Source organism: Carlito syrichta, unplaced genomic scaffold (genome assembly GCF_000164805.1).
Source record: "Carlito syrichta isolate Samal-C Ts95f unplaced genomic scaffold, Tarsius_syrichta-2.0.1 Scaffold113541, whole genome shotgun sequence".
Classification (NCBI taxonomy): domain Eukaryota; kingdom Metazoa; phylum Chordata; class Mammalia; order Primates; family Tarsiidae; genus Carlito; species Carlito syrichta.
Window position 1 is genome coordinate 16,219 of NW_007057637.1, and position 22,732 is coordinate 38,950.

At 53.7% G+C, this 22,732-nt stretch overlaps 1 protein-coding gene across 4 annotated transcripts in view; it reads right to left on the reverse strand.

Annotated features, from left to right (window-relative positions):
* Positions 1-4,778: 4,778 nt before the first annotated feature.
* The window catches only part of CHCHD6 (coiled-coil-helix-coiled-coil-helix domain containing 6), a 280,902-nt gene continuing 262,948 nt past the window's right edge, over positions 4,779-22,732 (reverse strand). For 3 of the 4 annotated variants that reach the window (XM_008071644.2, XM_021719063.1, XM_021719061.1), the window contains exons 7-8: positions 8,110-8,245; positions 4,787-5,005 (exon numbers count right to left, since the gene is read on the reverse strand). In XM_008071644.2, the coding sequence (XP_008069835.1) occupies positions 5,000-5,005; positions 8,110-8,245 (142 nt within the window). In that variant the 3' untranslated portion in view covers positions 4,787-4,999. Of the gene's footprint in view, positions 5,006-8,109; positions 8,246-22,732 lie in introns of all 4 variants that reach the window. The other variant, XM_021719059.1, reaches the window with a different exon arrangement.

The following is a 22,732-nucleotide window of genomic DNA, read 5'->3' on the forward strand; positions in this document are numbered from 1 at the left end:
CAGGGACTTTGTTTTGCTTGTTTTTAAAAAGGCTTTGGTGCATTTCACCAAACGAATCCTCCAGGAAGGACACAGTGATTTATTCCTGTAGCAGCGGCCACAGTGGCCACGTTATCACTTCTTGGGTGCTCCCATCCCCTCCCCAGACAGCTGACTCTGGGTGTCCCTGCCACATCTGCCCTGGGTAGTAGTGGTGAGCACAAGAGGATGCAGTGGTGGCAAGTGGCTGAGGCAGGGCCAGTTGCCCACTTGGCAGGGGTTGCTGTTCCTGGACTTACTCGGCCACTTTGCTGATGATGCCTGGCTTGGACTCTAACTTGGTGTCACTGCTCCTGCACAGCCATTGATGATGTGGGAAGGAAGAACTGGAGCCATTTCTTCCAGGGGCCCCCTTCCTGTGCAAGGAGCCAGGCAAGGGGAGAGACTGGCAGGCCTGGCCTCTTCTGCTGGGTCCTGGAGCAGGCTAGAGTCAGACTTGTATCCCTGAGCCCCACCCAGCACACAGCCAGGGCCGGGCTTCAACAGCAGCCCTGGCTCTTACTCTCTGTGCCATCTATAAGGTGAGGATAATGAGGATAATAACAGCAGTATCTATCCCTTAGGGTTGTGTAAAAGTTTAAACACATAAATATTTATCAAGGGCTTGGCAAAGTACCTGGCACATGGTACAAGTCTGATCAGTGTTGGGTAGGATTATTGCTCATGTGCCCACAAGCTGTCCTGTCCGTTATTTGCCCAAACGGTGCTACCTGTGCACACCCGCCACTCCAGTTAACCTTCACACCCATCCAAGCACAGGCACATGCACGGGCACACACTACCACTCGACTCGCCCTCCGTGGGCCCACTGAGGCACCTCCCGTGGGCCTTTCTGCACTCACTCCTCCACACTGGCGGTGGCGCTGGTGCCACTCCCCAGTCACCTTGGCTTCCAGTTACCTTGGCTCCAGCAGGCAGCCACGGGAGGCCCGGATGGTACCGGAGGGCAGAACAAAGCTGGCGTTTCCACCTCCCTGGCCATGGGCAGCCCTCTCACAGCTGCGGTGGGTGCCTCCTCCATGGCTCCAGGTCCCCTGACAGGGCCCAGGGTGCCAGCTTCCACTGGGTGGTCCCACCTCTTTCTCTCGCCCCTCCAGCTGTGGGTGGCAGAGCCTCTGGGTCACCACACCTTCACATCTGGGTTTCAGCCCCTTCTGGACTCCAGCATCGCACACTTCACCATGCGTCCGTCACGACGTCCGTTCCTGAGTCTCCCTCTCCTGTGGCAGAGTCTGCAGCTGGCTTGGAACAGCTCCTGAGGCGGTCCTGAGTAGGGAGGAGTGCAAGCCCAGTGCCCCCTGCCTGGCTAGGGAGGCAAGTCTGCCAACTCAACTCGGCTCCAAGGGAAGGGAAGTCAAGGCATGTGTGTGCCAGGCAGCCTCTCATTTGCTCCCATGGCAATGCTCTCTTGCTGAGAACCCCTGCTGCAAACGACAGGAACCGTGTTAACTTGAGGTGTGGTCAGACCCAGGTGCTCAGTGAGCTCATGCTCTCTCCGTGCCTTGACTCTGCATGCCTGTCAGCTCTGCTCTCTGGCGTCCTCCTCCTGTATGGAGGTGAAGGTTGTTGCAGAGGAAGGAGAGTCTTGACAGAGTTGGGAGGAGTGGTCTTCAGGAAACTTGAAAAGCTCCTTTTTTCCCCTTTTTTTTGAGTCAGAGTCTCACACTGTCTCCCAGGCTGGAGTGCAGTGGCATGCTCACAACTACCACAGCCTCGACCTGCTGGGCTCAGGCGATCCTTCTGCTTCAGCCTTCCAAGTAGCTGGAACTACAGGCACATGCTAATTTTTATTTTACGAAGTCTCACAAGTTGCCCAGGCTGGTCTCGAACCCTTGGGCTCAGGCAATCCTCTTGCCTCGGCCTCCCAGTGTTGGGATTACAGGCATGAGCCACCGCACCCAGCTGAAAATCTACTTCTAAAAGAAGGCAGATGGGTGCTAAGCAGGCCAGAGGTGTGTCCTACAAACCCTAGATGCTGTGGTCACTGACCTGTAGGTGAGGGAGCCGAGACTCAGCCCTCAGGGAATGGCAGCCACAGGAGGTAGAGCCCACTCCCTCCCACAGGCATCATGCCGTCCCGCTGCTGGAGCCTCTATAGGAGCCTGTGTGGGCACTGACCCCACACAGATGAATACAGGTATGGGGAGCACTGAGGAAACTTTCCAGTGGTCCTCATGTCTCATTCACTCAGCGGCCCTGGTCCCCTCCCTTTGCCAAATCCTGCAGAAGGGCTCAGGGACCCCCAGGTTTCAGGCACTCCTGGCCGCCATGTTGAGAAGCCTGCAGACCACACAAACATGCTTCTTGCCAAGTTGGAGGCCTGTGCCTGGCAGGGTAAGCACCTGACAGGAGGGCTCAAGAAGCTCCCATGCTGCCTGGGGGAGGAGACAGGCCATCTGGGAAAGGGCCACAGGCTCTGGAGCCAGGTGTGTAGGCGGGAAGGTGTGAAATGGACAGGCATTCAGGTGGGGAGGTGTGAAGTGGACGGGCACGCAGGGGGGGAGGTGTGAAGTGGATGGGCGTGCAGGGGGGGAGGTGTGAAGTGGACAAGCCAGCTGGCCTGGGTAAGGGGTGAGTCTTATTCTCAGACCAAGTGGAAGTTGATGTGGAAACCCAGCAAGATATGTGGATTTGGGAGGCCCAGGGCTACGGACACCACAGGAAAGAGGGACAGGTAGGCCCGTCCAGCTGGAGACAAGAGAGTGCACAGACGGGGAGGTCAAGGCAGGGCCTTGGGTTCTGAGGGAGCCCTTGGGGGCCCCACCCAGGCCCTGCCCTCCACATCCACACCTGAGGCTTGTGTCAGGACAAGAGTCCTGCTCAGGTGGCCTGGGCCCGCTCCCAGCTCTGCTCTTCGGCCCCCAGACCCACAACAGTTCCTGGTCTGAGTTAGCTGTTCAGCGGCTGTGGGCAGGGGTGATGTTTCTTGAGGCTGCTACTCCAGCCTCCATCCCTGGCCACCACCTTGGATGGCCCTGCTGAGGATAGGAGACTGCTGCTGCCCTCACAGTCCTTGTCCTGTCCTGTTCCCAGAGCAGAATGTGGAGCACAGAGACCAAATGGATCTTTTCACTCCCCTCAGTCAGCTGCAGCCTTCCCAGACTGGCTCCAGACAACAAAGGAACACAAGGTTGCAGCAAGAGGACATGGAAGTGCTTACTGCAAGGGCGTGTGCTAGCTGTGCCCTGCCGGAAACTGAGACTGGAGCCCCAGTTAGCCTGATGGAGGAGGAGGGCTACTTGGGAGAGACTGTGGCAATCCCGCCAGCCATTCAGCATGGTCTGCCTGCCAGCTGGCCCGGGCAGGCTCAGGTGTAAGCCCTGCCCAGTAGAATCACCAGCCACAAAAAAACACTGTGTTTTAGCCACAAGATCTGGGGATGGCTTGTTACACCCAGACAGAGCGAGCTGGTACAGGCTCATGCACTGTCTAGCCCATAGGTGTGTGTGGGCTTGGCAGTCTCTCTTGTTTCTCATCCCAGGAACCCCACCCTTATCAATACCTGGAGAAGCTCTGAAAGGCACTTCCCTGAGATCTGGAAGCTGAACAAAGCTTAGAAGGGCCTCAGCAGTCTCTGGCTGGAGAAGAGCTTTGATGTCATTTAACGAGGTCAATAAGCAAGTGATGTGTGATCCCACTGGGCTACCTTCTCCTCTCAGTAGGCCCTGCCCTCCCTGAAGGGCTCAGGCCAGGACACCTCGGAGTACCCCTCCTGCTGCTCGAGTGTCTCCTGGTGCGTTTTGATAGGCTGACCCAGAACGGCTGGAGGAGTCTCCAAGGCTGCCTTCCTGCAATTGACAAGCAGCTTGGCTGCATCAGACTGTTTCTATTGCCTGATTGGACAATCAGACACTCCCAAGCCCCCTGGGGCTCTGAGTGTGAGAATTTGGGGATAGCAGAGATGTTTGTGTCAGGACTGCAGGCACTCAGCTCCAGATGGCTCGGAGACTCCCAAACAAACTTCGACAGGAAACCCCAGGTCACCAGCAGAGGGGCTAGAGGACACAGGCTTCACCCCAGGTTCCTCCTACTGACAGGGTGCAGGCGGAGGGTTGGTCAGCAAACTGCAGCTCAGGGATGCAGCTGAAGGTCAAGCACTGGAAGGCCAGTGCACAGACACCAACTAAGCAAAGCATGTCCCAGACGCAGCTGGTCATTGGTCTTTCTCAATTCCTACATGCCTTAGTCAGCAGAGTACCTAACGCCTGAGTCAGGGATTCTGAAATCCCCCAGTCAGATTCAAGTCCTGCCAGCCCTGCCTGGGTCTCCAGTGTGCAGTGCCCTCAGCAGGCTGTGGTGCTTGCTCCCTGGCATCAGTCCCGACCACTTGAGCCGCCCTCCACCTCAGAGGAGGTGTGATTTGTGCAGAGAAAGCAGTGCTAGCAGCCAGCAGCCCACCCCACGGTCCTACTGCCTGCATCCGGCCCTGCTCCAAAGTCCACTGTCCAGTGTCTGTGATCCTCCCTGCCGGGGTTCTGGCCTGCCCTGCAGCCTCTGTCCAGTGCTGCCTTCTGAGCCCAGGCAGCACCTCCCTCAGGCAGCTGGCCTCTCTCTGTCTGCTCTATCCCTAGGAAGAGGCACTTACCCTCTCTCCACCTCATACCTGATTCTGCCTGGCATCTGCAGGTCCATGCCGCTACCCCTGCTGGGCCAGGGGCTCCCTGAGGGCAGCAGCCTATGTTGCTCAGCAGCAGAGGGCTGGACACAAGAGTAGGCAGCAGTGATTGTTTGCCAGTGAGTGAATGACTGAAAACAAAGACATCTGCTTTATTTGTTTCCGGATAGTAGCACATACTCTGTTTCCTAAATACATGGCAGCCCCGTGCTCAGAGGCATATGTGGGTGTCCAGCAGGAAGCAGCAGGGCATGGCGGTGACCCAGGCTTTGTGGATTGTGGTCCCACGACTGGTCCCTTCTTCAGGGCTCCTGGTCACTGCCAGGCCAGGAATAGTGCCGCTCCTCAGCCCTACAAAGAGAACAGGCTAGGGTTCAATTGTGGCCCTTGCAGCTGGGCTCCCAGGCTCCTCGCAGACAGCCCTGTGGCAGCACCATTCCACCTGAGCACGGCTGTGGCCGGTATTCCTCCCCACCAGCTGGACCCCTGGAGACTCAGGACTGAGCTTCTTTACCTCTGTGCCCCAGTGCCCAGCACAGCGCCCAGTCAGGGACAGGCTGTCACCCAACATGCTACATGATCATCATGGAATGATGCCAGCTGGCAAGCCCCTCCATATCTCTCCTCTCCTCAGAGCTGGCTCAGAGGCAGGCAAGTCTCATGCCTACCTTGGGTACAGAAGGGTCTAACTTAACTCTGCTCTGCCTCACTGAGTCTCCCTCTGTTCTCTTATCTAACAGCTCGGAATGTTCTAGTTCAGAAAGAGCCCACAGTGTGCGACAGTCCACATCCACACATGCACACGCCTCCAGGCCTAGGTGTCTTCTGGCTGCCCTAGGAGCTCCAGGCAGCTGCCAGAGGGTCTTGGCAGAGCCAGGGAGGGGGAATGAAGGATCCCTACGGGGATTCTGCTTCTGGAAACAGTCAGGTGGCAGGGGACAGGGGCTCTGGCAACTGCCTGGAGCTCCTAGGGCAGCTAGGAGACATCTAGGCCTGGAGGCATGTACATGTGTGGATGTGGACTCTTGCACACTGTGGGTTCTTTCTGAGGCTGGCAGCAGGTGGCGGCACTGGCTGCATCTCACACACAGGGTGCCCCTGAATGTCTGGGTGCCAGGGCCTCAAGGGAGTCAGGTCAGATATGGTGTCCCCAAAGGCACACATACAGATGCAGCAAGGGGGTGCTGGGTTGGCCCCTGCTGTCACCAGTGGAGGAGTCTCCGATTTCCTCTTTTTTTGAGTTGGAGTATCACTCCATCGTACAGGCTGGAGTGCAGCGGCACACTCATGGCTACCCCAGACTCGACCTGCTGGACTCAGGCAATCCTTCCATCTCAGCCTTCCAAGTAGCCGGAACTACAGGCGTGTGCTACCGCGCCTGGCTAATTTTTTGATTTATTGTAGAGACAATGTCTTGCCAAGTTGCCCGGGCTGGTCTTGAACCCACAGGCTCAGGCAAACCACTTGCCTCAGTCTCCCAAAGTGCTGGGATTACAGGCTAAGTCACCCAGCCTGGCCTCCAATTTCCTCTTTAATGATGGTGGGTTGAGGGGTCTAGAGGGAAGGAGCTGGTCCTGGCAGTGTCCCAGAGCGTATCTTGGGGTGTTGGAGTTACAGAGAACATGCTGGAGTTTAGTGCAACCTGTCTCCCCTGGTCTTCTCACTTCTGCCTTGGTGCGATGAAGATGTGTGGGTGAGACGTGTCTGTTAAAGGCAGACCCCCCTTTTTTTTTTTTGAGTGGGAGTCTCACTCTGTCATCCAGGCTGGAGCACAGTGGCACTCTCATGGCCACCACAGCCTCGACCTATTGGGCTCAGGTGATCCTTCTGCCTCAGTCCTCCAAGTACCTGGAACTACAGGCACACACTACCACGCCTGGCATAAAAGGCAGACTCTTGTAGCAATGGAGGAGGGGCTGAAAACTGCCACAGGTGTGGGCTGGATGGAGGTGAGGAGGCCAGGGCTGTGGGCTGAGGGGTGGGCTCTTCCCTCGGTAGTTAGGTGTGTGATGTGCAGGGCTGGAGCTGTCATGCATGGTGAGGGAAGGATGTGGGACAAGACTTCCCCTTGCTGATGATCGGGGCACTGAGTCCCTGGTCACCATGAGGGCCCACACGCACCACATGGTCCAGGCCAGGTTGCCAGCTCCTAGTGCCCCCCACCCAGTTCTGCAGGACCTTTCCTGCCACCTGGGAATCGAGCAAGCAACTTTCCAGGTTCCATGACAGAGCAGGAAGCCTTCTCATAGAAGGCTGATGGGGGTTTCATGCCCATTCATCCCAGGTGCAGCTGCTGCCGGACTCTTCCTGGGTGAGGGGATGGTTGGTGCTGGTGTGTGCTGTGGCCAGCCCAGGGCAGGTGGCCAGTCTTGGCAGGTGGATATGAGTGGGCAGAGCCATAGCCTGAGGATGCTCCCATGAAGCTCAGGGCTGCAGGACCCTGCTCAATTCTGTGGGACAGAGTTTCCTGGCAACATGGCCACAGAGCTCATGGCCTCAGACTTCAGCCTTTCCTAACACAAGTACCTAAGGCATTTGTCTCCTCCTTAGGCCAGAGGCTTTTCTGTGGGAAAGAAGGCCCTATCCCACTCTTTCTCAGCATATTTTAACAAACACGCTGACCCTCTCGTAGAGTCCAAGCCAGGAGTTCCAAGGGTGTATGATACTCCCCTAGGTGAGAGGTGGCATGTGGGGAAGAAGAAGACCAGCTGCAGCCTAGAGCATCATTACTGCATGAGAAGACACTGCTGGGCCTGGGAAGGTGGAAGGAATTATCTAGAAAAGGGAGCAGTCATTGGGAACAGTAGGAGGAGAGGAGCAGGAGAGGGAGTTGGCTGGGAGGGCCAGAGAGGAGGGCTGGGCTTTGGGAGAGCATCTCATGCGTCCAGGACAGCTGAGGCCCACCGGGGGTCGGGGGCCAGGCACTAGAGAGCACACAAGACCTGGTACTGCTCACCAGGGAGACCGGGCCAGCATGCTCCTCCAGACCAGCACACGGGTGACGGGCACAGGCAACTCTTGATGGCTGCCTTCCGTTCCTCTTCTGGCAGGCCCATCCTTGCCAGGGTCCCACCATGCACCCAGGCCTCCTCTGTGTCCCACTCCCAAGCTCCAAGAGATAAGAAGTCTGCACATGTGTGTCCTTCACTCGGGGCCTACCCCTCGAAGATGGGGACTGACTTGACCCAGTCACGCTCCTGGCCCAGTCGCATAGGGCAAAGCTGCACAGGGGCCAACTTTTCCTGGGCCAGATGTTCAAGGCACTCACGTGGGCAGCTGGGCAGAGTGCTTGAGCCAGGATGTGACTGAGGAAACCTAAGACCTAAGAATCCCTCCCTTGACAAATTCAGAGACTCAAAGTAGGAAGTCTGACTCTAGCAGAAAGATAGGCAGCGCAATCTCCAGTAATTGAGGTCCCCGGAGCCCCAAGTCGCAGGAGGCAGGGGAGGCCTTACCTTGTGGGCGGCACTCACGCAGTGCTGGTAGGCCTTGACCAGGTCGGAGCACAGCAGCACCTCATGCAGATGGTCTCGGTAGCAGCGGAGGATCTGGGCCTGTAGACCTGAGCACACCGGCTCCACGCTGCGGGGCCTGTGGACGAGAGGGTAGCAGACCTATGGCTCAGCTGCCAGTGGGCAGAGGAGAGGCAGCTCTGTTCATGCCACCTGCCTGTCAGATGCTGGGATAAGCCCTGACATCTGCCAGTGCCCTTGCCACCCTCAAAAAGGAACACTGCACTTTCCTGGTCGAGAAATGAGAGGAAGGTTGGGCAGCCAGGCCCTGCAGGTGGTGGCTTAGGCTCAGACCACAGCAGGCACTGAGTACGTGGGTTAGAGGTTGGGATCCAAGCCGGGCTCCTTTCCTGCAGCCTGAGCACCTCTTGGACGCTGACCCTGCCTAGAGGAGCCCTGCAAGGATGGTGTGCCCTGCCCCCAGGCCAGCCCTCCCAGCTGTGCCCAGGTCAGCTGCCTTCTCGGGAGCTTCTCTATGCCTATAGTTTACCCGAGACTGTAACCATATGACTTTTATTTTTTCTCCCTTATGTCAAAACTAATAAATGTGCACCAAGGAAAACGAAACCTACAGAAATGTCTAAAAAAAGAAATAAAAACTTTTCTTCTTTTCACTTCTTAGAGACAACCATTCCAATATTTTGGGGAATACTTTACTATTTTTTCCTTCCTTTATCAAAGTAGTGTTAGTACTCACAAAAATGAATATGCTCACTGTTTAAAAACTGTGAAACAAAAACAAATCAAATGACAAAGTAAAATACAGATGACACTAAAGTCAGTCACCAGGCCAGCCTCTGTGGGGTCATTTCTGGCTGGTCTGCTTCCCATTCCCCTTTCTCTCTCTCTCACTCACACACACTTACACACTTTGACATACTCTCACCCACACACTCCCACAAACCAGACTCTGTTCCTGTGCTGACACACTCCCTCAGTGCTTCCATAACAGCTCTGTGCAGCAGACGCTATTTATCATGCTTCTTACATGCGAGGAAACTGAGGCACAGAGAAGTCAAGGCCACAAAGCTGGGAAGTGGATAAGTGAGATATATTTACTGATGTGTGTTGGTCATACTGTTTCCACTGAGCTGTCTTGAGTAGGTTTTTAGGTCAGGCTTATATAAGACCCTTCCCAGGTCGAGGGACTCATGGAACATCTGACATGGCCTTTCAGAATTAGCACCACTCGCAGCTGAGGGGACCAAAGAAAGCTGTAAAAATGCAGAAGACCATTTCTCAGGTTTCTTGGCAATAAAAAGGACCAATGCCATGCGCTATGCGGCTCTGCTCGGCACACAGAGGGGGAGTGGTGGCCCCAGAACCTCCTGCCCAGTTTCTCCAGTTCACAATGTGGTGCCATGAGGGAGAGGCTGAATGGAGCACCACCATTACTAGCTTGAGATAACTCAAGCCACAGTCAGCAGCTAAGAACAGCAAGCTAACAACTGCAAGCAGTGGGACATCTAACAGCTTAGGGAATAAGACCCAAATGCAAATGTCTCTCTTCAGAAGTCTGGAGGTTAGCAATTCCTCTACAGCTGGCCCAGCTCAGAGATGCTGCTCAGACCCGGGTCTTCCTTTCTCCTCCTATGCCACCATCAGGCCACTGTCTGCTTGGATGGTCCCCTCTGCAGCTGAGCTCAAGGCAGCAAGGAGAATCAGGTCTCTCTGCTGTTCATTAGGTAGAACAATCCTCCACCAAAACCTCACTCCCAGTTCTCTCCGTTATCCACTGGCTCAATCCAGTGAGATTCCCAGTTCAGCAAAGATCAGAAAGGTTCATCCCAGGGCATAAACAAAATGGGTGGTTTGTAGGTAAAGAGGGTGGGATGAGTGTGGGGATGGGGCAGTGGCCCAAGGCTGACACACCACACCAGCAACGAGGCCTGGGGCCGAGGTCAAGGATGTGACAGGAGGGAGGGCCTCCCATTCCTGCTGAGGGAGGCCACGCTGGCCCAGCCCTGGCCTGGGTCCTGTAATTCTACCTTGATTTAGCTCTGAGGATACAGAATTCTGATTCATGCCTATGGTTACATGAACCAGGTCTTAAAGGGCCTTCTTATTTCTTGCAGAGGACACATGGGGTCTTTTCTCCGCATTCACCTCCTGTCCTTGCACATGCGAGTCAGATGGCCCTGTGGACACAGCCCTTTCTGCTCAGGCCTCTGAAGACTTCCCTTTGCTGGCTTCCATCTGCTGCTGCAGAGGCAGCAGGGGCAGGTCCACAGCTGGGGCATCGTGGAGCGGCCATCAGTTCCTTCTCAAAGTGCTTATAGAATGGCTCCACTTGTGTATTTAAGAACATTTTTACATGGATGTGTCTAGTTGTGAGCCTTTTGAAGCATCTTTTACCTGGGGAGGGTGGAGATGGGGGTGGGGAGAGACAGCCGCCCTGATGGCATTTTGTCTCAGGCAAGTGCTCTCTAGGACTGTGTACTGCTTGGGTTCTGACTGTTCTGACATCTACTTCAGCACACCTAAGTCACAGGTTAGATCTCGGCTCTCCTCCGCCATCGCCACTGCCACCTCTCCTTGTCCTAATCTCTGGCTCTCAGTCATTGGAAAGTGTGATGCACCTTCCTTGCCCCTTGCAGGGCTAATTCAGCAGGTGGCCTATGCCTTCAGTGGCCCTGCCAGTGACATTGGTCTCTCTCCCACCACCTGCGCCCCTTCATCCCAACCTTCTGCTCCTCCCAGTCATGTTGGCCCTCTAGAGTCTGAATCCCCAGGGCACAGTTCTATCTCACCCTCTACTGCACCCCTCGAAGCACATGTCCCTATACCCTCATGTGGCCCTGGTGAGCCTGGCTCCTGCCTGCACTCAGTGGACACCTGTATCATGGTGAATGGCTCGGGCAAGCTCTGGGTTTAGTATAGGCAGAGCTGTCACTCTGTGAGGCTCACTCATTTATGTGGAAAGAAATGCCACAGACAGGACTAGTGGGGGCTACGTGGCCCAGGCCCAAGTCACATGGAGCAAGAGCTCTGACCCTGAGCCTCGCCCCCTATAGATGCCAGCAGTTTTACAGGGCTGTGTGTGAACAGAGCAGTTGCTTAATAGCTTGTCCGTCCCCATAGCCAGTGGGGCCCTCCTCACTGACTTCTCCTTTGGCTTCAGATGCCTGGACGAGAGCCCCTGGATGTGTGAGGGTAAACCTCCCAGTGGGCTCCCAGTTCAGGAGAAACTGGGCTGTGGAGAAATCTATCCCCTCCTCACCAATACCTCCCTCTGGGCCACAGAAGCCTCTTTCCTCTGGGATTTAACAGGAACAAATGAGGAGATAGAAGAGCAGGCAAATGTCAGCTGGAAGAAATTTCACCCATTTGTCCACACAAAGCCTCTGAATGAAATAAGACAAGGGAGAACACAGCTCTTGAAATGGAAAGCTTTTTCTGAAGCCAGGTGGGGCTTGGCCTGGGTCAAGCCATTCAGGAAAGTAGGTACATTCTGTCCAGGCTGAGCCCCACCCGGCCCTGCCAGACCCCATTACACAATGCATACAGAACATCCAAACATTTAGAAACAGCCAGTCTTGCCAAAAGCCTCTTTTCAAATGCATGAAGAAAGGTATCCACAGCATGCTGTGAACTTCCCAGGGAAAGAAGTAAGTGCTGTGCCCCTACCTGAGGGACATTCACTGCACCAAGGATGTCACTGGACAATGACAATCTCATAGTCAGTGTGATTGAAAGGGTTCATGTCACCCAGGTTAGTGTGCAGGTATCTGTAGACCTCTTAGGCCTCGGGGGCAAAGCCAAGGACATCGCCTCACCTTGCTGGCCCTTATATTCCTCATCTGGATAATGGGAATGGTAACACCACTTGCCCCCGAGGTTGGTAAGGGCCAGAAAGGCAGGTGTCTCTCTCATGAGGAATCCTGTGTGGGAATCGGAGGTGGGGCCATGCTCAAGTGGGAGGAGATATGGTGGGAAAGACTGGGTCACTGGTGGCCCTTGGTGGAAAAGAGCTGAGGCGAGGAAGCTTTGAAGAGGTGGAACCCTGGATGTGGGGCTTGGGCGGGGGACCGTACTTTAACCAACCCCTCGCCTTTGACACAATGTAAGCTCTGCTATCCTTCAAGTCCCAGTTCAGACTGCACCCCGTCCCCACGGTACCTCCTCCTCCGGAATCTTAAGGCAATAACTTGTCTGCACAATCTCCTTTGGCAAAGAGTTAGCAGACACCTGAGCGTGGGGCTCTTGTTCTCATGGAGAGAAGATAGGTTTGAGGGTCAGATGAACCCGGGGCCAGGATCTAGCTCTGCCATTTTCCACTGTGTGGTCAGTGGGTCAATTGCAGGGGAGGGCCCCACTCTACAGAGCTGTTGTGAGAATGGCAGGCTGCACTGAGAAAGCCCGCCTGGGACATGCTCGATACCACCAATATGGCCCTGGGGGAGTCACAGGTGCTCAGTAAACAGGCTCTGCCCACAAAGGATCTGACTCCCCCACCTCCTGACAGTCCGAGAGATGTGGTGGACACAGTCAGGGCGTGTGTGTCATGGTCCCTGGTGAGCAAGCCAAGAGTCACCTGACTCCTGATTGTCCAAGTATGTCTTTCCCACTGACCTTCTTCTCCTATGCCTTTTCCATTTCACTTGCTCCACCCAAGATACACTCATCTCTCACAAAACCGCAAAGCATTTCAAACTCAAACCATCTCCTGCCTCTATCTCATTTCCAGGCTGCAGCTGCACCTCCTTTCTAGAGAAGTGTGGCCTGGGGCTCCCCTACCCTCTCTACTGGCCTCACCAAGATCCTCTCATGTAAGGGCACCCCCACAACCTCTGCTCTGCCAATGGCACCTGCCTGACCTGCAGCTCAAAGTCCTGGAAGCTGGGCACCTATGGCCCAGCTTCCACTGCCTCTCTGGTGCCTCGTTCTGGTTCTCCTCTGTTCGACCCTGGCCTCTGCCTGTGGCTCCTATCCTCGCTCCATAGCGCACCAGCATGGTGTCTGGTTTGAGACTTGTTGTTCCTGTTGGTCAAGCAGCCTGGTGGTGTTCACAAGCCCACAGGGACCAGGCGGGCATGGTCCTCGCCCAGCCTCTCCTCCTGACTTCTCAGCTTGGTCGGCAGCACCAACGCCCAGCTGCAGGCCCAGAGCACCCTGACTTCTCCTACCTCCACAACAGAGCTGCCCCCAAGTCTCACCTCCAAGACAGATCCAAGTCCATGCCCCTGTCTTCACTGTTATTACAACAGCCTCTTAATGTTCTTCTTTACTTCCAGTCAGGAGTTATTTCTAAAACACCAAGGCAGTTCAAATACTCATTTCTTGGGTAATTACAGCTCACTGGACAATGTGCTAAGCATCATCTCATTTCATCCCAAGCAGACCTCTATAAAATAGGAGCTACACTTTTCCTAAAATGAAAAACAACATCTCAGAGGAATCCAGCAGCTTGTTCAAGTACACCATTTGATGAGCAGGGCCAGAACTCAGGCCTAGACTTCACCCAGACCTGCTGGCCGCAATGTCTCCCACAGACCTCAAGCTATCCTAAGCACTCTGGCACTATCACCCACCACCCTTTCATAGTCAGGAGTTGATGGAGCTCTGCCACTAGCCTGAATGCTCTGGGAAGGTAGGGCTGTGCTCCCCAGCACCTCCCCGGCTGGATGAGGAATTGGCCAGTCCTCTGGGGCAGGATGGTTGCCTGGCCTCATTCCCACATCTCCCCAGGCAGAATGTACTGCATCCAGGTGAAGACTCTCAACTAGCTGGGGACCCTACCTTCTGCTTCTATTTCTTCTCTCTTCCCTTGCCCTACCATCCATGAGAAGCCTCTGAAGGCTTCCCTTCCATCAATGACATGCCACTACACAGACTTTCTTTCTGTCTGTGGCCTCTGGGCAGGACTCACAGGTCAGCCCCTGTGCACTCCTCCTCCCCCCAGCAGCAAGCCTCTGTGAACTCTACTCTTCTATTCACTGAGGCCTCTGGGAACCCTCCCTCCATCCAGGGAACCCTCTGTGCAGCCTTTCCTTCCACCAATGACAGGCTTTTGGGAACCTCCCCTCAATCCATGACAAGACACCATGTAGCCATCACTCCTTGTGTGACTAGCCCCTGCACAGCCTCTGCTTCTCCGTGAGAGGCCTCTATGCTGCCTACCTTCTCCACCCATGACCAGCCTCACACAGCTTTTCTTCCATGCCATGCAGGCCCCTCTGAGCCCTTCCCTTCCAAAGTGGCAAGACTCTGGGCAGTGCCACTTCCGTCCAGGCAAGCCTCAGTGCAGAACCCCTCCCATCCTTGAATGTCTGTCAGCCTTCATTTCCTCCATGACAAGCCTCTCTGAAGCCTCCTTTGTTTCTCTGGAAGACTTTGTAATGCTCACTTCCACCCACCACAAGCATCTGTGCAGCCTTCCTCTCCACCCCGGGTAAGCTTCTCAGCAGATTGCATTTCATGTCAGCAAGTTTTGCCCAGTGTTCCCTTTGCCAAGACAGACATCCATGCAACCCTCTATCCCCACCAATGATAAGCCCTTATGCGTCACTGCTTGCCCAACAACTGGAATGGCTGTATCACTCTCCCTTCCCACCACAAGCCCTCGTCAGCCCTCCCTTCTGTCCATGGCAGACCTCTGCATCCTTCCTTGCCCATTCCCAAGAAGCCTCCTGTTCTGCCATAGCAAGCGTCTTCACAACCCAGCATTTGTGTACCTTCACCTCTCTATGGCAGCCTCTGGGCAGCTGTCCCTTCCCATCACGACATGCCCTCCCAACAATGGCGTGACTCCATTCGGCCACCCACCCACCCACGACAGGCTTCTGTGGCATTCATACATCTGTGCAGCTTGTTTCCCATCATAGACAGTCCTCTGTGGAGCCTTTCCTTCCACCCATGGGCTTTCTATGTGCAGCCTTCTCCTCACTCCCATGAATGTCCCCTGGTAACCCCCTCCATCTATGACAAGCCTTCGTGCACTCTTCACCTCCAACTGTGAAGAGACTGCCTGGCTTCCCTTTCATCTATGAAAAACCCTATGGCACCTTCCCTCAATCAATGGCAAGTCTAGCTGCAACATTCATTTCTGTCCGTAGCAAACATCTGTGACGACTTCCTTTTCATCCATAGCAAATCTCCGCAGGCTTCCCTTTCCCTTCATGACAAACCTCTACAAGCTTGCCTTCCATCAGTGACAATTCTCCATGAAGCCTTCTCTTTCCCTCCAAGACAAATGTCTGCAGCTCTTCCTAAAAGTCATGACATCCTTCTGCACAGACTTCCCTTCCACACATGGCAAGCATCTGTGCAGCCCTCCTCCCATCCAAGGCTGCCTCGGGGCAGCCTTCCCTTCCATCCATGGCTACCTCTTGCACCCTTCTTCCCATCCATGGTGAGCCTCTGCCAGCCCTCCTTTCTACCCATGGCTGCCTCAGTGCAGCCCTCCCCTCCATCCATGGTGAGCCTGTCAGCCTTTCCTTCCCACCCATTATGTCCTGCAGCCTGGATTCCAACTACGAAAGCAACTGTGCAGCCTTCTTTTCCACCCATGACCAGCCTTGTGCAGCTTTCCTTCCATCCACAACAATCTTTCTTCTATTCTTCCACTGCCATCCATGACATGCCTCCATGCAGTGCTCGCCTCCATCTTGGACGTGCCCCTACGCAGCACTTTCTTCTGATCTATGACAAACCTCTGTACAACATTCCATTCCATCTGCGAAAATCCTCTTTGCAGCCTTCCCTTCACATCAGTCATTCCTCTGACAGCCTTCCTTCCCATCCATGACAAGCCTCTGAGCAGCGTTTCCTTCCACCCATGCCAATCCTGTTTGTGTCCTTCTGTTCCCATACAGATATTCTACCCTGCAGCCTCTCCTGCATCCTTGAGAGTTCTGCCTGCAGCCTTTCCTTCCATGCACAGCAAGCCTTGTGCAGGCCTTCACTCCCACTCTGGATGCCTCTCCATGCAGGCTTCTGTTCTCATCAATGACAAGCTGCTGTGCAGCCTTCCCTACATCCGCCATCCATGATAAGCCTTCATGTGCACTGAGGACCAGTCGTTCTGCACCCTTCCTTTCCCTCCAAGAAAAGTCTTGTGCTCTCTTCCCTTCTACTGATGGCAAGCCGATGCAAAGCCATCCTGCCATCCTTGTCAAAGTTCTGTGCAGGCTTCCCTTCCTATTCAGGAAGATTTTCTACCCATAAAAAGCTTCTGAGTGGCCATCCTTTCTTGTATGGCAAGCCCTCTGCTGTCTACACAGCCCCTACATGAAAGGTCTCCATGCAGCTTTTCTTCCATACAGCACAGGTCACTTTGAACTCTCCCCTCCAACCCTGGTAGCCTCCGTGCAGCCTGGCCTTCCATCCATAACAAGCCCTGTGTAGCTGTTTGTGATTGCAAGAACCCCTAGGGTCCAGGTGCTGTCATGACACTGTGTCCAGATAGAAACTGTAGACTGTTGGGCAGAGTCAGGTGGTCCTGTCAGTTCTCCTAGGCTCAGAGCTGGCAGCAGGGCCTATTAGTTCAAAGCACACAACTGGATGTATCTAAGATTTTGCCAGACAGGGGCTTCTGGAGGGAAGAAAATGCTATTGCAGAGCAGGGATGGTGCCACATGCATGTCCCTTAGTGTCCTAAATTTGCACAGCAAGACTCTCAGGTAAAGAGGCTTTTGTCCTCTTTACTTCCAGCACCTCTATTCCATGCAGTTCTGCTCTCCTGGACTGGGTAGCAGAGCCCTGGGCTACACAATCCAGACTGCACTAGGATGATCCCACTCACTGGCCCAGTGAACAGTACAGAGTGAAATCATGATCCTCTAAGGAAAACACAGAACTGAGCTTCCAAAACCACAACTCACTGCTCAGTGGGAAACAGACCTCACCTCACGGAGCTTCTCAATTTGAAGCTAGGAACTATTTCTAGCTTTCTTGTAGTGTAAGCCTATGTACTCCACTTGTAGATTAAATTAGTTTGGATTGGGTACCTGAAACAACCAAGTTGTGAGGAAAAGACAATCTGGAGAGGTTGTGGGTTCAGGGGTTCCTGAGGACTGCACATGTGCAAAGATTAGTGGGATGGAGTCCCTCCAAAATTCATGTCCTTCTTGGAACCTCAGAAAGTGGCCATATTTGGAAATAGGGTTGCTGTAGGTGTGGAGTTAAGATGAGATCACACGGTGAGGTGCCAATCTAGGATGAATCCCAATCACATCCTCATATGAAAAAGGGGAGACACATATAGACCACCACACAGCGAGAAGGCCCTGTGAGGATGGCGGCTGGCACCAGTGCCTCCTACTTACCCAGGAATGTCAAAGATGCCAGCAATACTAGTCTAGGGAGAGACGTGAGACAGACTCCCCTTCAGAGCCATCAGGGTGAGCCTGGACTTGCCAACACATTAACGTTGAGCTTTTGACTTCCAGGATTGTGAGAGAATACACTTTTGTTGTTTAAAGACACCTGGGCCAGTTATAGTGGCTTACACCTATAATCCCAGCACTTCGGAAGGCTGAGGTGGGAAAACTGCTTGAGCCCAGAAGTTTGAGACCAGCCTGGGCAACATACTAATATCTCATCTCTACAAGAAAATACAAAATTAGACAGGCATGGTGATGCACATCTGTAGTCCCAGCTACTTGGGAGACTGAGGCGGGAGGATCACCTGAGCCCAGAAGGTCAAGGCTGCAGTGAGCCATGATTGTGCCACTGTATTCCAGTCTAGGTGACAGATAAGAGATCTCTACTCAAAAAATAAAAAATAGAAAGGAACTTGGCTTGTGGTACTTTGTTACAGCAGCCCTAGGAAACCCACATAGCTATGCAGCAAAGGGATGGGACTCGTTCTCCAGAGGCAGAATGGGAGCAGGAACTGGGCAGGAGTCACTGAGACAAACACATAACAAGTCAACTATCTTTTCTTATCTTTTTTCTTTTTTTTGAGTCAGAATCTCACTCTCTTGCCCAGGCTGGAGTGCAATGGTATGCTCATGGCCACCCCAGTGTTGACCTGCTAGGCTCCAGTGATCCTTTTGCCTCAGCCTTCCAAGTAGCCAGAACTACAGGCATGCACTACTACACCCGGCTAATTTTTTGATTTATTGTAGAGATAAGATCTTGCCAAGTTGCCCAGCTGTACTTGAACCCGTGGGCTCAGGCAATCCCCTTACCTCAGCCTCTCATCAAGTGCTGGGATTACAGGTTTGAGCCACTGCCCCTGGCCCCAAGTGAATTTCTGAGAATGAGAAACTTTCTGTATTGTGCTGGCTGGGCCCAGAGGGCACCTCAGTTAAAGCAGCTACAATCCAGTGAGTACCTACTACACACCCAGCTCTGTGCCAGGCTCTGCCATTGTGTCTCTAATCTTTGCTGTCCTCTGTAGGGTCTTATCTCCATTTGACTTGCCTCAATTCACATAGCGGGCATGGCAGCAGCGATGATTCAGGACCAGATTTGAACAGCTCCTCCATGGGCTGCCAAGAAGCCTTCCGTGGTGGGAGGGAGGCAGTGAGGATCAGGCCACGGGAGGGGAAATGAGGTAGAAAGCTCAACCTCATTTGAGAGAACATCTGGATGGGGTTGTGGTCCTGGTTATTCTGAGAACTCTACTTGCCAGAGTCTGCTGCGTTCTAGGTCCTAAGAATATTCACAATAACTCGGTGAGCTGGGCATTATTGTCGTGTTCTGCAGATGGGAACAATTAGTCTCAAAGAGGTTAAGTGACTTGCGCAAAATCACACCACAATAAGATGAAGCCAGGATATGAAGAACCTGGTGTTATCAGCTCTACATCTCTTACTCTCCATGGTGTCAAATGAATTCCACTCTGCCTTTAGAAAATTCCAAGATAAGGTCAGGCGCAGCGGCTCAAGCTTGTAATCCCAGCACTTTGGGAGGCTGAGGTGAGAGGACTGCCTGAGCCCGCAGGTTCAAGACCAGCCTGGGCAATATGGTGAGACCTCATCTCTACAATAAATCAAAAAATTAGCTGGGTATGGTAGCACGTGCCTGTAGTTCTGGCTACTTGGAGGCTGAGGTGGAAGGATCGCCAAAGCCCAGCAGTCAATGCTGGGATGGCTGTGAGCATGCCACTGCACTCTAGCCTGGGCAACAGAGTGAGACTAACTCAAAACCAAACCAAACCAAACCAGAAAATTCCAAAATATTCTGAAAGAAGTGACAAGCAAGGGTACACAAAAAGAACAAAAGACAGTGACCTCAAAGAACACATGAGGCGAAGCTCCTCAGTGGTGGTGGAAGCTTGTTGACTCCAAGAGGGTGGCAAGGGAAGGGACCAGCCGAGGACCCACAGGAGGGGAGTGGGAGAGGAAGGCACCAACACATGGCTGCACGAAGATGACAACAAGGAGAAAGTCAGCATGTGGGACAGGAAGAGAGCCAAGCCACCCTACTAGCCAGCCAGCCTGGTTGGAGCAGGGGCAGCATCTTCCCCTCGTGGGCACACACCGGCAGGCAGCTGAGTCACTTCCACACTGGCACTCTGGCTCTTGACGGGCAGAGAGAGGAATTCACAGCCGAACCAGGGTGCCTCTCTCTCTGCTTGCAGTTAGCTCTCATGCCCGAGTGCGCCTAGCACCTGCTTGCACGTGCAACCCCAAGTCCTCTGTGTGCTCTCTTCACTTTATTTAATAAATGGAATCTCATCAACTTATCCTTCTCCTATTATCACGGCTGACATCAATCTGATAATATTGGCCTGGTGTGGAATTGGGCTATTATATGTCCTCCTGATATTTAATTTCAGAGAAACATCAGCAGGGGTGAATATACGGAGCAGGCTTTTCATTACAGGCAGCAGTAAGGAGATTCCAAGTGAATCAGACATTCATCTTCGTCAGGTCCAATCTAGCTGTTCCGAAGGGGTTTTGCTTTAACCCATGGCTGGGGCAGAAGCACTGATGAGACCAGCTGGTTACTAAGGACTTGGTTAACTGGCTGCTATCGACAATGTGCCATTCAGTCAGGGTAAGTGGAACCCAGAGATTCCACCATCGATCAATATGCCACACAGGATCACTATCAGCGGTGTGCTGCCTGCCTCCAGTGGCCCCAGCCCTCAGGCAGGAGGGGGCTACTCGAAAGCCCCAGCCTGGCAAGAGAGCCCAGGGAGCATGCCACTCCCAGGAGGACTTGAAACACAGATGGGCCCCAGGCTGCTGCCTAGTCAGTGAAGCAGAGGCTGCCTGGGACAGAATTATCTGGGACTTTCCCTTCTTTCTCTCTCTCTCACAAACACATACACACATGCATGCACACACATTCGCGCACACGTGTGCGTGTGCGCACACACACACAGACAGGGAAGAAGAGAGGGCAATTCCTGACTTTGTTCCTTTGTTGGAAAGAAATAAAGAATGAACGCTTTCCCCTGCAATCCCTGCATTCACTAGATGTGAGGAAGGGCTGGTCCTCCTTTCTGGGCTCAGGAAATGTGGAAATAAAGGGCAGGGCACAATGGTCTTTGGTTGAGGATGAGGACACCCAGACTGCCAGTGGCTGAAAAGCTTTCTGGCACCATTTCTGCCAAGGAGTCCCCACCACAGCAGTCCCTCGTGGCTGTGGCCTCTAGATGTGGGAGACTCCACGGCCTGACCCAGGCCCACTCTGCTTGGGGCTGCGGGGGCTGCTGGAGGCTCCTGCACACACTCCCAAGGCTAGAGCTCCTCCAGCACTGGGCCCTGAGGGGGGAGCCATCATGCAGACAACTGGACTGAGTCTGTGCCTGGCCACTTGCTCCCCATGTCCCGCCCGTCCCTCGCTCGTGTCCTTGTCATTTCTCACCTAGAAAATCTCAGGCACCTCGTGGTTGGCATCTCCCTACCTCTAGCCTGCCCATCCAACTCAGCTCCTTGCTGACAGCAACTGGAGGAGCCCTTCCAAAGTGTGACAGTGCAGGTGCTCTGTGAAGGCTGGCACATCATCTGGGCCGGTTTTCCCAGCTTTGTGGTCTCCCCATGATGTGGCTTCACTACTCGCCAAGGCTGTCCTCACAAGAGCCACAGTGCCTGTTTGGCTTCCCTGCCCCTCCCTGCTACTCAGCCTCCTCTTGCAAGGCTCTTTTCCATGGAGAAACTTCACTGTACAAGTCTAAAAACTCTCTGTGACTGCCCACAACAAACGAATGGCATTTCCTTTATTCGGGGACAGCTATTTACTAAGTGTCTATGGTGACGAGACCTGTGAAAGGTGAAGCCTTGGCCAGGCCCTCAGGAACCTGTCAGGAGTGGAGGCTGCCCCCACTCACAGCCACAAGGTCCCAGGATAGGGCCAGCTCCTCAGTGCGCATCCAGGCCTCTCCACACCACAGCCTTGAGGAGAGGGTCCATGTCTTCCTAACTGAATACCCCAGGGCTCCTTATTGCCACCAATGCTCTCCACACCAACAACCGGACCCTGTATCCCAGGACCACTCCCAACGATCCTCCTACCATGCCCTCATGTCCAGCCTGGGCAGGCCACATCCTCTCCTTGCACCCCTGGGGGCCTCCACCAACCTACCCTGTGTCTGTCTGCTGTGACTTTTCTTGAAGCTTGCTCCCTCACCCTCTGTCTCCAGCAGATGAACCCTCACAGGGTTTCACTAGACTCTGGGGTAAGTTGTAATTCTGTAACCTATCTCTTTTACCTATCCTGTTTATCCAGCTTATCGATTTTTCTTTCCAGAATTGTGCCTTTGGTGTTGTATCTAAAAAGTCATCATCAAACCCAGTTTCATAGTTTCACATTTCACATTTAGGTCGATGGTCCACGCTGTGTGAATTTTTGGGAAGTTGACTGCTTTTTAAGTTGTAGTAATGTTTGATCAGTGGACATCTCATACATACTCCTAAAGAATAAACAGACTGGTACAAAGCTGGGGCAGAGGGCCTGGGCCTCCATCTGAGTCCTTCTCCTCCCTCTATCCTTTCCTTGCACAGAAATCATGTACCGTGGATATTCTGATGGAAGGAGAACTCTTGGACAGGGGGCCCGTTTCACGAGGAAACGGAAAGGATGGCAGCCCCACATCCCCATCCTGTTGGGGACCAGAGGAAGCAGGGGTGTCTTCCAAGGCTCACCTTTCCCTGCACTGCAGATGTTACCTGGGACAAAAGGTGGGTGTGCTTAGAGCAGAAAGCACCCAGAAAATGCCCCTCATCCTCTGCTGCTACATTTTGGCTTTGAGCCAGCACTGACCTCCCTCAGCACAGGTACAGGGTCAGCTCCCACTCTTGGAGTCCAGTGAGACCCCTGATACAACCTGACTCAAGGCTGTAGTCACATCACACAGCCACATAGTAGTGAAATTCAGGCTCTGCCTCCATTTCCCAGCTCCCATCGATTGGAATTCACCAAAAGACTTTGAGTTGTTTTTGAAAACATACAATAAAACTCCTTTCCTTCCTTCGTCCTTTCCCCTCCTAGCAGAAGCTGGAGGAAGTGGGGTGGAGGTGGTGGGACACCTGGGGTGGGAGGTAGCAGTGGTATGCCTGCAGCCAGAATGGTGAGAGATTGGTTACACTGGGCACAAAGTCAGTAGGTTGAGCAAATAAGTGTTCTATGGAAGATAATAAGAGCTAAGTCTCTTACTCTCTGAGAATAA